The 17,643-nt window shown below is 37.9% G+C and overlaps 1 protein-coding gene across 1 annotated transcript in view; it reads right to left on the minus strand.

Moving 5' to 3' along the window:
* EFTUD2 (elongation factor Tu GTP binding domain containing 2) overlaps positions 1-17,643 on the minus strand; it is a 54,950-nt gene that overhangs the window by 20,697 nt on the left and 16,610 nt on the right. Inside the window, exons 3-10 of the mRNA XM_001368189.5 lie at positions 12,124-12,289; positions 10,249-10,327; positions 8,784-8,859; positions 8,210-8,275; positions 7,310-7,345; positions 4,914-5,004; positions 1,455-1,537; positions 516-682 (exon numbers count right to left, since the gene is read on the minus strand). Of these exons, the coding sequence (XP_001368226.1) occupies positions 516-682; positions 1,455-1,537; positions 4,914-5,004; positions 7,310-7,345; positions 8,210-8,275; positions 8,784-8,859; positions 10,249-10,327; positions 12,124-12,289 (764 nt within the window). The remainder of the gene's footprint in view (positions 1-515; positions 683-1,454; positions 1,538-4,913; positions 5,005-7,309; positions 7,346-8,209; positions 8,276-8,783; positions 8,860-10,248; positions 10,328-12,123; positions 12,290-17,643) is intronic.

Consider the following 17,643-nt stretch of genomic DNA (forward strand, 5'->3'; position numbering starts at 1 on the left):
TGTAGTAAAAACAAGGAACTTTGCTGCCACTTACTTAATACTCCTTATACCTAAAGGTCTGAGGCTGGTTAGCTCATTTCATTGATTAGCACAGTGACAACAAGACCAAGTTTAGGGTTCAAGACTTTTATGGCTGTAGCCTATATCCCTAATCTAGATCTCTATAGAAAAAAATCTCACCTTGTTGATACTGGGTCACAAGCAACATCTTTTTCTATATCAAACACACTAATTTGGATCATTAAATCCCATCAATCTTTGGCCTTTTACTTAGGCTAAATTACCCTGGTGCTTCCTACCTGTCTGTGGCCTTGAGCAGTCCCTTCATTGCTTTGTCTTCTTCCTCATCTGAGGACCCTTCTAGTTCTAGGACTCTAAGCCTAAGAAATTCTATCCCTTGAGATCACACCAATTCATTCCTATCTGGTCCTCCCAAACCCCTTCGGGCCCTATCTCTAAAACAATCAATAGCATTAAAGAAAGGAAGCACAGTCCAAAGCACATATACCCCATACCTGATTAATCCATTGACCTCATCCACAATGTGTCGCAGTTTGTAATAGGCATCTGTTGGTGGAAGTTTGAGCTCTAGGATCAGTCGGTCAATCTTGTTGATGCACACAGTGACCGCCAGCCTCTCCTGCACGGCGTGTTTGATCAGTCGCTCAGTGTTCAGCATGACCTAAGGAATACCAGTCTCAGGGAATGGAGTAGGAACCATGAAAGACCCTCAGCATGGCTACAACATGAGCAAAGAAAGAAAGAGACTTGGGACAGCAGATAAGTTGCCTTTCTTATGGTGAGGCAAGAGCTGTGATTAGTCAGAAGGAAGCGTTATTTGTAAAGTACTTTGCAAACCTTAAAGCACTATAGAAATGCTAGCTCTTGTGTTTGTTAAGTTATTATTACTTGAAGATGCAGGAATATCTAGCTAGGAACCAGTAGTTCCCCCTACTGGCCATCTTGCCAATGGCATGCAAGTGAAGAATTCTTTTTTATTATGGATATGGCTTTCCAACTACTTGGCAAGGGCAGCTTTGTGGAAGCCCAGACGAACCTGTCCACACAACCATAATATTCTTTCTCAGCAGAGGTTTCCAACTCATCGCTAATTCACTAAAACCATTATCTTAGAACAAATATTTTAAATCCATTTATGCCTGTCCCTTCAACCCTCTGCCAAATGGTGTTGAGTTCCATTGATTCTCAGCCCCACAAAGGCAATGAATTAATTGATTACACATCCTTTTAAGAACTAATGCTGAATATGATTCACTGTCCTTAAATCGGCACAAAATGGGAACTTTGTCACGTGACTATCTCAAATTAAGCAACAAAACTTCTGAATCTTTCTCATTCTTTTGCTTTGGGAATTATTTAAAGCAAATACAAAGGCAGGGGGTTAAGGACAGTGTTATCACTGTCCAAGATTGCACAAAAAAGTAAATGCTCACCCCCTCGGCTGCATCTATGAAAAGCACTACTCCATCAGAGATGCGCAAACCAGCTGTTACCTCATCAGAAAAGTTCACATGTCCTGAAAAGCAAACAGGCAGAAAAGGCAACATGTCAGTACAGGCTTAAGCACTAGTAGCCTCGTTGTTTAATTGTGTCTGATTTACATGGCCCCATTTGGAATTTTCTTGGGAAAGATATTGGAGTGGTTTGCCATTTCCCAGCTCATTTTCTAGATGAGGAAACCAAGGCAAAACAGTGTGAAGTAACTTGCTCAGGGTTACCCAGCCAGTAAGTGTCTGAGTCTGGATTTGAACTTGGGGTCTTTCTGACTCCAAGCTCAGCACTATAGCCACTGTGCCAGCAAACTGCCCTATTATCTTGTGAAGATTAAATTAACTCTCCCCTGCCCATATTTAGATTTAATCACCAGAAGTATATACACCCCACTCATACTTGGGCAGTTCTAAGCAAAGCTTTAGCTGTAATTGGTACATGTAAAATGGAAGGAAGTCATAGGAAATGACTTTTAAATGGTCTTTAAAAATGCCAAGAACTTCCTGTGAAGGTCTTTTGAAGACAAAAGTCTTCAACTTGACCTTGGAGGAGCTCTGACTGAGGACCTTGGACTGCTTTTATTTTTCTTAGAACTACCACGTGGGATGAGTGAAAAAAGGCCAACTCTTTTTCTGGAATTTCTGAAGGGATTAGCCTCATGAGAGGCCTACTCTCTTGAGAGAGGCTCCCTGCATCCCCAGGTCCTCAGCTGAAGGCTGAGGCCCCTCTAGTTAAGGATTAGTTAGCCCTGCCTGGGTTGAGCTAGGTGTCAGAACAAAATACTTCATGTAAAGGTTAGATATCTTACTCTATCCTCTCTCTGATTTTCTTACTTTCACTCTTTCTATATTTTATAAATTGTTATTTTGAAATTGATTAAAATTCCTGGCAACCCTATTCTTAAATAAATAATCTAGTCCAACCTTTTATATTAATCCCTTGCATTTCTGTCCCTCATAATCTATAACATAATATCTATTATTTAATATTCATTCTTAGGCAGGAGGGATTTAAAGTATGATGGACAGCCCCCTGAAATTGTTCTTTCCAAAGTTACTAAGGATCTTAAGTTGCCAAATCCAACAGCCTGTTCTCAATCCTCACTTTCCTTGAATTCTCTGCAGGCGTTGGTACTGCTGAACATTCTCTCTTCTCTCTAGATGTTCAGGATATTTTTTCTCTTATTTTCTCTTTTCTATTTGTCTCCTCTTTTTTTCTGTCTCCTTTTCTGGGTCTTCTTTCAGATCACTGGTTCTGGCCTAGGACATCTCTTCTTCCTCTATACTTCACTTGGGGATCTCATCAGCTCCCATGAGTTTAATGATTTTCTCTATGCTGATGATTCTCAAATGTACTTATCTTGCTCCAATATTTCTGCTGAACTCAAATCTCACATTGCCAACTGCCTTTCAGACATCTCAAACTGAATGTTCATCAGACAATTTTTATTCAGTATGTCTAAAATGGAATTAAGGTCTTCTCTTTCCCCTAAACCCAACCTCCCCCACCTTCTGTATTAATGTAAAGGGCAACATCATCCTCCCTGACCCTTAGGTTCTGACGTTAGGAGTCTTCCTGGATTCCTCAGTCTCTTACCTCTCCTATCCAAACTGCTATCAATTTCACCTTTGCAGTATCTCTCAAATACACCTCCTTTGCTCCTCTGATGCATAGGCCCTCACCACCTCTTTTGGGTTCTTGCAATAGCCTGCTAGTGGGTTGGCCTGCTTCAGGTCTCTCCTCACTCCAATCCATCCTCTACTCAGCCACTAAAACAATCTTCCTAAAGTGAAGATCTGAATTTGTCACCCCCTACTTAACTTAATAAACTACAGTGGCTCCCTATCGCCTCTGGAAGCAAACACAAAATGCTGTTTGGCACTTAGTCCTTCATAACTTAGCCTCAGTCTCCTTATACCTTCCTCCCCAACGTGTAGTCCTCAATACAGTAACACTGGTCTCCAGGCTGTTCCAGGAACAAGACACTCCCTCTCTAGAATCTGGACATTCTCTCTGGCTCTCCCCCATGTCTGGAATGCTCTCCCTTCTGTGCTCTGACTACTGACCTCCCTGGCTTCCTTTAAGTCCCAACTAAAATACCACCTTGTGCCTTTCCTAACCTTTCTTAATTTTTATGCCCTCTGTTATTTCTTATCTATCCTATACATAGCCTGCTTTGTATATTTGTGATTGCTTGTTGTTTTCCTCATATTTGTAAACTACTTGAGGGCAAGAACTATCTTTTGTCTCCTGTATCTCTAGCACTTAGCACAGTGCCTGGCACATAGTAAGTTTAATAAATGTTTACTGGGATATAAATAGGCAGTTTTCAGATGAAGAAATCAAAGCTCTCAATAATCATATGAAAAATATTCTAAATGACTCTTGATTAGAGAAATGCAAATTAAAACAACTCTGAGGTATTACCTCACATCTATCAGATTGGCAATATGACAGTAAAGGAAAATGATAAATGTTGGAGGGAATGTGGCAAAATTAAGACGCTAATGCACTGCTGGGGGAGTTTTGTAAACTAATCCAACCGTTCTGGAGGGCAACTTGGAATTATGCCCGAAGGGCTATAAAACCCTTTGATCCTGTAATACCACTACTGGTTTTATACCAGAGAACAAAAATGGGATGGATCTGTTTGTACAAAAATATTTAAAGCTGCTCTTTTTATGGTGGCAAAGAATTGGAAACTAAAAGGGGAATGGCTGAATAAATCATGGTATATGATGGTGATGGAATACTATTGTATTGTACTATAAGCAATGATGAACAGGATGATTTCAGAAAGAGCTAGAAAGATCTATGTGACCTGATGCAGAGTAAAATAGTAGAACCAGGAAAACATTATACCCAGTAAGTGAAACAATATAGAATGAATGATCAACTGTAATAGGCTTTGCTACTAACAGCAAAACAACGATCTAGAACAATTTTGAGGGACTTATGCAAAAGAATGCTATCCACTTCCAGAGGAAAAAAAACTGTTGGAATAGAAATTCAGATGATAACATATGATTGATCACTTGTTTATTTGGGCATATGATTTGGGGTTTTGGCTTTATAAGATTATTCACTTATAAAAATGAGTACTTTGGCAATTTGTTTTGCATGATAATATATGAACAATCCAGACTGAACTGCTTGTCAGTTCCAGGAGGGGGGAAGGAAGAAGGGAGAAAAATAATATAGATCATATAACTTTGGAAAACATGTGAAAATTTGTTATTAAAATTTTTTTAAATTTTAAAATGTTTACTGATTGATTGAAACACAAGAATGCACTAGTCTACTCTGGAAATTGAAAGTGTTAAAGAAAGACATAGCTTAAAGGCTAAAGAATGACTTATACTACTTATACGAGTCATCCCAGCAGACACAATCCTATTTACCTGGTGTGTCCATGATATTGAAGAGGTAAGACTTTCCCTTGGTATCTGGCAGGACCACTGTCACTGGAGTACTTTTGATGCCAACGCCCCTCTGAAAGAAATAAAGTTACACTGGATACAGCAAGCATGGAACAACATTTTAAAAAATTGATACTGACTCTATTTAACTTTTAATAAATAAATAAATAAATTTATTATATTTTAATATATTATATCTATATATTATATATAATTAACAAAAATAAATTAATAAATTAAAATGACTAACAAAAATAATAAAAACAGACACCTGTGTTTTAAAGTTCACAAAGTCTTCACAGACATTATCTAATTTCGTTTTCACAAGAGTACTGAGGTAGCTACTCCATGCATATTATTAATGAAGCAATATAATATTGATATGATAGAGTCAGTTCAAAATTAGATGCTGGAGTGTAGTCAGATAATTAAGCTAAAGTTAAAATGAAAACTAAATTAGAAAAAAAGAAATTTAGGTGGCAAGCTCTAAACATAAGAGGGCATTGAGTTTGAGGTTATTCTGTTCCAGAGGTCTTGTCAACTAAAGATGAATTGATAATCTTATTATCTTCCCCTGAGAGTTTCCCAATCCTACATACAGAGTATGTGATTTTTATCTAAGCCTTTTCTGCTATGAGGAAAGAAGAAAAGATTTTGGACAGTCATGTAGGAAATGTAGTGCTGTCAATTAAGAAAGAATAAAGGGTCCAGTTAAGTCTGGCTAACATAAATTTGTAGTGGACCCAGGAAGTAGTACAGTCGTGTGACTTCTTCCATCACTATTCAGCATCACTGGTCTATGAAGGAAGAAAGCAGATAGTAGGTATAACCAAGAGGTGGGTAGGGGCAACGAGTGAATAGTGAAAGGCCAAGGGTACATGGGATTGGAGAACAGATGACAGTGTAACATTCATCTGGTTAAATACAGGTTTAAGAAGGAAGGAAAAGTGAAATTAGAGCAGAAAACAGACGCATAGTCTATTTGTATCTATCTCACTCTATAGAACTGTGTATATATATATGTACTTAAACACATAAGAAAGAGATTGAGAAAGGGAGAGATGAAGATAAGATACTGCAGAGACACAAAAACAGAGAAACATACAGAGCTTAAGTACTTTAGAGGAGAGGGCCTGGATTCAAATCTTGCCCCTAACACCCAATGGCTCTATAACCTAGGACAAATCACTTTATCTTCCAAAATTCTCCCCTGCCCCCATCTCTTTCCTCAACTATAAATGAGGCTTGATGACCTCTAGGATCTTTTGCATTTCTAAACCTATGATACTATATGAAACACAAAGGAAAGGATTCTAAATATGAAGACTATGACAAGCAATTCTGTTCACTCTTGTATGATCTTGGTCAAGTCACATTAGGATAATAAGGTCCACATTTTCTGCCTCAGAGACAATGGATTAAGGACTGGCATAGACTGCAAAGGTCATTGAGTCCAACCTCTCAGCTTATAGATGAGTAAACTGAAGGCTAGAAGGTTGGTTGGGGTCCTTCCACTGCTAATAAGTGCCCAATGCAGAATATGAGCCTGGATCTTTCAGTCTTCAAGCCAGAATCTCAATCCACATCAAACTGCCTTACGGTGTAAAGCAAGTGCTTGTGATCAGTGTCTTGTAAACTTTAATGCACCAGGAAAATGTGTATTATTATGTGTGCATATGCATATAAGCATGTTAGATCTGCAAAGTACTTACTGATTAAGGGAGAAAGGGCAAGAGGAGAAATAAAAACAAGGATGACAAAGACAAACAGACACATGCCCCACTGACATACACCCAAATAAAGAGCTAAATCAAAGGAGGGGTGGCAGTACATGAATGTAAGGAGAAAGGGTATAGATTAAAGCTGGGCTGAAATCACTTAAACCTTGCTGAACCTGTTTCCTCACCTGTAAAATGGGGATAACACTACTTATACCATATAACTCACTAGGCTATTGTTAGGAGCAAATGAAGAAACATAATAAAGCATTCTCTTATAGTATCTTACTTCATAAATGTGAACTATTATTATGAATATGTTTCTATATGATTACACCATCTTCGCAGGGTAATGTCTTTATCTTATACTCTTGTAATACATTGCTAATTTTAGAGTCATGCTGAATTTCCACAACTCGAGGCACTGATTAGGATATTATCACTTACTGTGGGTCATATCAAATTCAAATAGTGACTGTATGACTTCAAATCTGACTCCCAGCTCCACAGCCACAAGTTCAAGATCCCAAGAGGAAAGGAAGAGGTGTTATAAGTCACTCCATGATGTTGTCATTCATCCTCACCTCTTATCACCCTGGCAGCTGCTGGATTTGGCAGTCCTACAAAGGAGTAGGAGTTGATTTTCCTAGACACACTTACCTCTTGCTCAGTGAACAGGATGTCTGTGTAGCAGAGCTAAAAAATAAAGGGCTCTCATTGTTATCATTATTCAGATTCATATTCTTTATCAAACAACATCCTCACCTTTGTAATACTATAAGCAAGAGAGGAATTGACATTGCTAGGAGGCCCCACAATCAAAATTAAGAATTCAGGGCAGTGTCCACCCAGTTGGAGGTGGTCACTAGATGTATGAATAAAGTACATGAATTGGAGAGTACACTAGAGACTAAGGGGCAAAACATGGTGCAATCAGACGGATAAAATCAATCAAACCCATGAAAGGCTTAGAGGGGTGAAGGGAGCAGAACAGCCTTCTCAGAATCCCCACATGTCAGAACAGACAATTGGTATTTCCTGAATTTAATTGCCAATAGGTTTCTTGCCACTCACATGTCTTTACTACTTGATGCCTCCCCTGGTCTCCAGGACAAGAACTCAGAATTCCCGATATTAAGTATTTTCAAAAATACCTTGCTGCCATCATTTACTGCCGTGAGACTTCTGGCTACTGCTGCTCTCATTCAGAGGTATTGATATTTATGGTGAAAATAGGCCCCAATTGTGTACTTGTAGACTGCTACTAATAAGAAGGGTTACAATGCGTAACTCTAGATATATGAGAACAGATGATCAACTCCATCGTGAGAAAAGACTGCCAGGACTTGGCAGGTGAAGATTCTCTATATTGAACTGAGAGTTCATACCATCCTCTCAGAGACCACCAGCAGAACCAGAAAGTACAAAGCAGATGGCATTTTCCATCTATTTATAAAGTGTGTATATGTGTGTGTATGGGGAATCTGGGGTAGATGAGAGAGAGGACACAAGGCTTCAGAGGATTCAACCTGAGTTACCCACAGTGACAGTTCTACTTACATCTTGATCATAGCGCTTTCTGATTTCCGGGTGAGTCTGTTCTATTAAGCAATCTACAAAACAGGTCTTCAAAGGAAGAGAAAATGAGATCTATCAACTATGTTGGGAAAGGTACAATATAAAAAAAAAAAATTTAACCCCAACACAATTAGGAAAAAGAGAAGAGGACTGGGAAAAGAAAGGCAGGGCTGAAGGAAAGAATGGTATTAACACTGAAACCAGAGGGTAATTTTAAGATGAATTGTCTCTCAGACAGGTATGCCCCACAGGAAATGAAAACTCATAAAAATCAGTGTAAAGCAGTCAGTCAGCTGAAAGCTAACCTCTCTTCTTCCCCCAAGCTGTAGACACAAGGCCCAGGAAGGCAAAGGACTTATAAATAGGCCCTGATGTGAGGCAAGAAAGCTGGCCACTCACAGTATGGCCTCATAACAAGGAGAGAATCCCAGGAATCAAGAAACTTGCTTAGCACCGTACCCTGACCGCTCACACCAATACATTCAATTTTCAGGGATGAACAATTGATGGAAATAAAGAGAAATCCAACTCCACAGCTGCTAAAGGCCTTCCTTACTTTGCCATGGTGTAGATGTCCACAAAGGGTCACATTTCTGATAAGTTCTGAGTTGTCCATCAAGTCTGCCAAGAAGCTAGAAAGAAAGAAGGGCTGGTTTTAGAGGGTGTCAAGTGGGAGACCTACGCTTCTTAAATTATTTGAGAAATCCTTGACTATCCCATATAGGGCATGTTTCAGTTTCATAGCATTTGGAAAAGAGCCCTGAAGTAAAACAAGATTTTCTACTTGTGACTTTAACAATCTGAAAGCATGTGAAAAGAAAAATCCAAACATTATCCCTGCATCTTTATAGATATTCTGGCACATTCCTGACCCACAGTGGCATGAGGCAGATTGATCACTAGCCTAGGCTGAACTGTGGATTTAGTTTGTGAAAAGATTGTCTAGTGAGTAAACTCACTTGATCAGTATGGAAGGGCAATTTACACTGTTAGAGAGTAGCTTGCAGCCCTAGGGGGAATAAGTAACTTATCTAGGGCCACAAAATCAGTATGGGTAAAAGGAAAAGATTTGAACCTCTTTATCCATTGAATCACCTAGTAGCTACAGATGTCTTTTGGCTGTTTCTAACAGTGAAATCTACTTTTTCAGGATAAAGATTTGCCATCACTGATGATTTTGAAGGACTGTGATAAAGAAAAACCACAAAATAATCCAAAGTGAATATTGTAAAATCACTAAGAACAAGAAAGGCTTCAGAGGAGAGATGAGGAAGTACCTTCCCCCTACTTCTTTGAAGAGGTGGAAGGACCATAGGTGTAGAACACTATTTTCAGATTTTTTGGATGATTAATTTTGATTGCTTTTTCTTATTTTTTTCCTTTAAAATATATTTTGTAATATGGAATGCTTCTCTGGGAAGGGGTATGCAAGGGGAAATTTAGCATATATAAAAATATTAAGAAAATTTTATTTTAAAAAAGAGAAAAAGAATGTGACTTTCTGAGGATAATTCCAAAGAAGTTCTAAAAATGTTTTGAGCAATAAGTATATCATTGCAATTCATGTATAACCTCAAGTACATTTCACAGCAGCATTCCATTCTGTAAATGAGACCCAGTGTTTCTGAACTTATTTCCATCAGTTGGTGCTCTCCTCATTCCATGTAAAGGGTGAATGCGTTTGAAAAATGTTTATTTGCTTTATTAATCAAAAACAAGGTAGTTTCTGGGAAATCACCGATGATCATGGTATTTAACAGAACATCAAACATTAATAGCATTTAGTTCCATTTCCAAAGGTCACTTACACTACTGCCAAGTAAAAGGTTGAAGACATTGGAACTGCAGATCAATCAGCACACACTTGGCCAGAGTTAGATTTCTTAGCTAACAGCCCAAACTGACCTTTGGCTAAGAGAAATTTGGCTCCCACAATCCACCTATATATACTACCCCCCTGCTTTGACAAGAGACTATTTCCAAGCTGTTCCTGTAGAGGAGGTAAAAAATTTGCTACTTACTCCATCTCATACACAGTGACAGGTAATGTCTGCTCCATCAAAGAAAATTTCTTGGTTTTTACTGGTTTAATAATTGGCTCTAAGGAAGAGATATAACAAATATAGCTCATATTTAGGCAAGAATAAGTATACACATGTTCATTCATCTATGAGTTAATAACAATAGCTAACATTTATATAGGGTTTACTATGTGCTAGGTCCTTACAATAACTGTGAGAAGTAGGTGCTATTATTATACCTCTATTTTACAACTGAGGCAAACAGGGATAAAGTGACTTGCCCAGAATCATACAGTTAAGTGTCTGAGACAGGATTTGAGCCCAATTCTCCTTGACTTCCAGTCTTGGCATTCCACTTTTACCAATATATTTTATCCTATGGAGTGGGAGTTCTTAATACTTGAGGATTCATCAATGTGTATTTTTAATATTTTGATAACTATATTTCACCATAATTGGTTTCTCTATAATTCTATTATTTTATATTAAGACATTTAAAAACTTTATTCTAAGAAGGGCTCTCTAGACTTCAGCAGACTGCCACCAGAGTGGTCCCTGACAAATAAATGCTAAAAAATAGTGTCCATTCCCTGCTCTGAAGAATTGTTTCCAAAGAGGATGATGGGTTGACAGAAAGAGCAAAAGGTCACCTTGCCTTTTGGGCTGTGTAAACTTGTGATTTTATGAGAGTGGAAGTCTTTGTGTGAGGAAATCCCTCCACCAACAGAGGCACACCTGAACCTGCTCTTCTTGTCTGAGAAAGGTGAAGAAAGAACTTACCCAGGGTCACACAACCAACCAGTGTCAAGAGATAGGCCTTGAACACAGGGCTTCCCCCTGCTCTGAAGCTAACTCTCCAAGCACTACCCTAGTGTGCTCTATTCAATCAGTAAACATTGAGGAAGCATCTATTACTACTTGCAAAGCACCATATGAGGTAAGTAAAACGAGAGTCGCTGAACCTGGAGAGCTTACAATGTAGGAGAGATAAGGTAAATTATACAAAGAACTCTGATACAAATCATGACATCTTTTAGAATGAGATAAATGAAGAGGATCATACAATCAGTGATCAAGGGATAGAGAGTTTAGAAAGACCACCTTGCCATCATGAGGGCCCAAGTGAAGTTCTGTAACATAAATATACAGTGAACCCCGTGGGCACCATTTTGAGATTTTCCTAGCTTTATACATGTACGTTTGTGTTTTATATTAGCATGTTATTTCCTCATATATAACCAAAAGTTCCTTTAAGGGAGGTCACATGGAACTTAATATATGTCTCTGTATATAGTTTGTGTTTCAGAGGAATGAATGTTCAAAAATGTTGACTGACAATGTTTGGTAAGGCTAGCACACTCTCAAAGACTCAGTAAAACCTGTGACTCTGGTGTGTTAGGGACACAGCAGACATCTGCTCCAAGGGCTAACTGTATAAGTTACATCACTTGTTTTGAAGGATAATATTTAACACCCTGGAAATACTAATTTTTTTAAGCCAGTCTGTGTTATAATAGGGTTACAGAGGAAATTAAAGTCAACTGAGGTACATGTCCAAAAGAATTAGGAAAAAGTGATCAATCCATATGAGCCTCTAAATTAACATCCAGGAAACTGTTGATCCTTCAACATAAATAATAGCCTATATTTACATAACACTTTACAGTTACCAAAGCTTTCTGCATACATTATCTCATTTGATTCTAACAAAACCCCTCTAAGCTAGATATTGCCAGTATGCCATTTTGTAAATAAGAAAGCTAAGGTTAAGTGATTAAGCTGGTGTCAGGGGATGATTTGAACCCCAGGCTCCTCTGATGCCAAGTCCACTAAGCTGGTCTGCCTCAGTAATCTAAGACATGGGGAATGATTTACCTGTGAGAGGCTGAGTGTCTTCTTCCTGCACGATTGTCTCTACTTCAGGGCCATAGACCTCCTCAGCTGTTGGGTAGTATTTCTTGTCCTCATGCAAAACCACCTCCATTCCAGGATGATCATCATCATGGTCTCCCATGTCATCATCATCATCATCATCATCCATCTGAAAACAAAAGAGGGAATGAGACAACAACAAATGGCCAACACATCTTTATTTAATAAGGGTAAGCTATAATAGGAGAGATAAGTAAAAAAGCATTGATTCTCATTCACCTCATTAGTCCTAGTGAGTCTAGGGCTGGTTAGCTCAGTTGGCTAGAGAAGGATCCTAATGAAGCTAGTGTGGAAGTTCCAAAACCTGTGTGAGCCAGTTAATTACAAGAGAGAAGACAGAGATTCCATAGCAGGAATACATGAGCCTGGCTGACTTTCACTTGGTTTTAAGAGAGACAAACCGTAGAAATCATTTAATCCAATTATCTACACAATAAAGAAATTCCCTCTACAACATTTAATTTTAGAAACATTTAGTAAGTTACCTACCATGCACACTATGCTTAATGCTGGAGATACAAAAAGACAAACCAATTGCAGCTCTAGCTGTATCTAAAAGCCTGCATACAGATAAGTAAATATAAGATATATACAAAATATAAAGAATTTGGGGGAGGGCACTAACATCTGGATGAATTTTCATTTGAGTATAAAAAGTGAGTAATAAGTTTCTCTCTCCAAGTTAGAAATTTGGGGGTGAAGCCAAGATGGCTCAAGTTCTTTCAAATTCCCCTCCAAACAACTTTAAAATAAAGCCTCAAAATGAACTCTGAAGTGTCTAAACCAACAAAAGGACAGAATGAAACAATTTTTTAGCCCAAGACAACTTAGAAAGATGGCAGAAGTCTTCTTCAGTAGGGTGAGAATGGATCTCTGTTCAGCAAAGGCTGAGCCCTGGGAAACAGGTTGGAAAAATGAGCAAATAACAAAAAAATAACCTGACCATAGAAAGTTACTACAGTAACAGAGAAGATGAAAACATAAACTCAGAAGAATACCACAAAGTCAAAACAGTTATATTCAAGGCCTCAAAGGAAAACTATAAATTGGCCTCAGACCCAAAAAGAATTCCTGGAAGAGTCCGAAAAGGATTAAAAAAAAAATCTAATAAAAGGGGAAGGGGAAAAATTGGGTAAAGAAATGAGAGTGAGGCAAGAAAATCATGAAAAAAGTCAACCGTTTGGTAAAGGAGGCACAAAAAATACTGAAGAAAGTAATACCTTTAAAAAAATAGGCCAAATGGTAAAAGAGGCACAAAAATTCACTGAAAAGAATTCTAAAAAGCAGAATTAGTCACATGGAAAAAGTTGTATAGCAACATATTGAAGAGAACTCCTTAAAAAGCAGAACTGGCTAAAAGGAAAAGGAGTTACAAAATTTCACTGAAGGAAATAATTCCTTAAAAACCAGAATTGGATAAGTGGAAGCAAATGACTCCATGAGACATCAAGAAACTACAAAACAAAATCGAAAGAATGAAAAAATAGAAGATAATGTGAAATATCTTATTGGAAAAACAACTGACCTGGAATTTAAGATAGTTTAGAATATTAATATTATTGTATCTTATATATGATATAATTGTTATATATAAGAATATTAAGACAATTTAAGGAAAGCCATGATCAAAGAAATAACTTAGACATCATCTTTCAAGAAATGAATGGGATAGATAGGTGACTCAGTGGAAAGAGAGTCAAGTCTACAGACAAGAGGTCTAGGCTCACATCTGGCTTCAGACATTTCCTAACTATATAACACTAGGCAAGTCACTTAACCCCAACTGCCTAGTCCTTGCCTCTCTTCTACCTTGGAACCAAAACTGAGTATCAATTCTAAGACAAAAGGTAAGGGTTTAATTTTTTTTTAAAAAGAAAAGACATTATCAAAAAAAACTACCCTGATATCCTAGAGAGGGTAAAATAGAAATTGAAAGATTCCACCAATCACCTTCAGAAAGAAGTCCCAAAATGAAAACTTCCAGGAATATTATAATCAAATTCCAAAGCTACTAAGGAAGAAATACTGCAAGCAGCCATAAAGAAATAATTCAAATATTGTAGAGCCACAGATAGGATAATACAAGATTTAACAATTTCTTCATAAAAGGACCAGAAGGCTTGGAATATAGTATTCCGGAGGGTAAAGGAGGTAGAATTGCCACCAAGAATCACTTATCCAACAAAATAGTATAACACATCAGGAGGAAAAAATGGTTATTTAATGAAATAGAGGACTTTTAGGCATTACTGATGAAAAGACCAAAGTTGCCATTTAAACACAAGACTCAAGAGAAGCATAAAAAGGTAGAAAGGAAAGAGAAACCATAAGGGAATCAAAAAGTTAAACTTTACATTCCTGCACTGGAAGATGCCATATGCAACTCCTAACAACTTTATCATTAGTTAAGGCTGTTAGAAAGAATATAGATATAGAAAATGGGCATGAGATGACTATCATTGGATGATACCTAAAAAAATAAAATTAAGGGATAAGGGAGGATGCAGCAGGAGAAGGGGAAAGGGAGAGGCAAAATGGTGTAGATGATTTCATATAAAAGAGGCATGTGAGGAAGAGTTTATACAGTGGAAGGGAATATGGGTAGTAGTGGAGGGGAGTTAGGACAATTCTTGTATCTTATTCTCATCAGAACTGGCTCAGAAAGAGAATAACACACTTAGTTGCATGTAGGAATCTATCTTACTCTATAAGAATAGGAGGGGAAGAGGACAAGAGAAGGGAGGGCACATTGAGGGAGGCAGCAATAAGAAGCAAAACACTTTTGAGGAGGGAAGGTAAAATGGATGAGAGAAGGATAAACAGGAAAAAATGGGATAGAGGGAAATAGAGTAGTCATAATTGTGAAAAAAAATTTCAGCAAGTTTTTCTGATAAAAGTTCTTATTTCTCAAATAAGAGAACTGATTCAAATTTATAAGAATACAAGTCATTCCCCGATAAATGGCCAAAAGATACAAACAGGTATTTTCAATAGAAGAAATCAAAGCTATCTAGTTATGTGAAAAAGTGCTCTAAATTACTACTGAGTAGAGACAGGAAAATTAAAACAATTCTTTGGTTACTACCTCACACATATCAGATTGGCTAATATGAAGATTAAATTTAACTATCCCCTGATTGTAACAATGAAGGTACTTAGCTCTTCCCTTATTGTAAAGATTTAAATTTTAACATGTCTATTTTTAGATTTCAATTCCCATAGTGTAAAGTATGGAGACCCTGCCTATTTTTAGATCCCATCACAAAAAGTGCAAACATGATACTTAAAGTTGAGTGGAAAGATCTGCCCATGTTAGATCTAATCACCAAAGGTATAAACATCCCACTTAATCACTTAGTGGGAGGTCTGTAACCAACATGTAAAATAGTGGGTAACGAATCAGAATCAACTAACTCCCTTCTGGGAAGTCCTAGAGCAGAATGTCAACTATGATTGGTAGTTGTGGAATTAGGGGAAGTGATGAAAGAAAAAAAGGTCTTTAAAAGAAAGAGACAAGGGTCTGAATAGGGTTCTAGGAGTTTGACTCGGAGAAGAACCTCCTGTGAGAAGACAGTTCTTCATTTTTTTAAAAAAAAAACCCTTACCTTCTGTCTTAAAGTCAATACTGTGTATTGGCTCCAAGGCAGAAGAGTGGTAAGGGCTAGGCAATGGGAGTCAAGTGACTTGCCCAGGGTCACACAACTGGGAAGTGTCTGAGGCCAGATTTGAACCTAGGACTTCCTGTCTCTATGCCTAGCTCTCAATCCCCTGAACTACCCAGCTGCCCTGCCAGTTCTTCGTTTTTGGAAGTGGAGATGGAGGAATTCTTCATGCTTTCCGAGTTGAGGCTGGTGAAGAGGGGCAGAAGAATCTGCTGTTAGACTGACACGTGGTGTGAAAAGCTGACTCTAAACTGCTGGATTTTTCTGAAGAGACTTCCCCAGGTCCTGGGCTACAAGGGCCGAGGCCTATTTGGTTGAGGACTAAATTCCTCTGCCTGATTTTTGAGGCAGGGACTAGAGATAAATTTACTTAGTGCTGAGGCTAGATATCTTACCCTATCCTCTCTCTGATTTTCTTCTTGATTCTTTCTATATTTTGTAAATAAATCTCTTTGGAATTAATTAAATTCCTGGCAACTATACTCTTAAATAATCAAGTCCAACCCTTTAAAAATTAGTCCCTTTTCCCCCTTACACTAATAAGACAGAAAAGGAAAAATGATAAGTATTGTCCTGGATGTGGCAAAATTAGAACACTAATACACTGTGGGTGGAGTTATGAACTGATCTAACTGTTCTGGGAAGCAATTTAGATACATGCCAAAAGGGCTAAAAAAACATGCATATCCTTTGACCCAGCAATACCTCTACCGAACAAAAATATTTATAGCAGCTCTTTTTATGGTGGCAAAAAATTGACAATTGTGGGGATGCTCATGCATTGGGAAATGGCTAAACAAATTAGGGTAATACGACTGTGATGAAACACTATTGTACTATAAGAAAATGCCAAGAATTCATCTGGAAGAACAAAAGAACAAGAATATCAAGGGAATTAATAAAAAGAAATGTGAAGGGAGGTGGCCTAGCTGCACCAGATCTCAAACTGTAGTATAAAGCAGAAATCATCAGAACAATCTGGTACTGTCTAAGAAATAGAGTGGTGGATCAATGAAATAGATTAGGGGTAAATGACATTAGCAATCTAGTGTTTGACAAATCCAAAGATCTCAGCTTTTGGGATAAGACCTCACCATTTGATAGAAACTACTTAGGAAAACTAAAGAACTGTATGGCAAAAACTAGGTATGGACCAATATCTCAAGCACTATACCCACAATGGCAAATCTGTGGTACATAGAGACCTCTCTGCTGGTATGTGTGCGGTCACCCACTAGAGTTAGTTACTAGAAAGGCAGAGAGACTAGGATGGAGCTTCTCCTTTCTCTTCTCTCCAGGAACATCTCTCATCACCTGTCCCTCTGCCAGCAGCCCAACAGAAGTGCTTACTCCTTCTCCTGAGTGGAGTGCCTGGGCCACTCCCCTCCCTTTCTTCCTGTCTGGGGTAAGGTGGTGGGGAGGGCACTCGGGAGGGGGGCACAACATGCAGTTTGGGAGTGGGGCATGACACATGGTCTCTAAAAGTTCGATATCACTGCCCTATACAAAGATAAGATTAAACTGGGAATATGATTTAGACATAGATAATATCATAAGTAAATTAGGAGAATGCAGAATAGTTTCCTGACAGATCTAAGGAGAAGGGAAGAATTTAAGAACAATTGAGAGAACATTATAAGATGTAAAATGAATAATTCTGACTATATTAAAATAAATTGAAAAGTTTTTGTACAAAAAAACCCCAATGTAACCAAGATTAAAAGAGAAACAACAAACTGGGAAAAATTTTATAGCAAATTTCTTTGATAAAGGTCTCTTTTCTCAAATATATAGAGAGCTA

Source organism: Monodelphis domestica, chromosome 2 (assembly GCF_027887165.1).
Source record: "Monodelphis domestica isolate mMonDom1 chromosome 2, mMonDom1.pri, whole genome shotgun sequence".
Classification (NCBI taxonomy): domain Eukaryota; kingdom Metazoa; phylum Chordata; class Mammalia; order Didelphimorphia; family Didelphidae; genus Monodelphis; species Monodelphis domestica.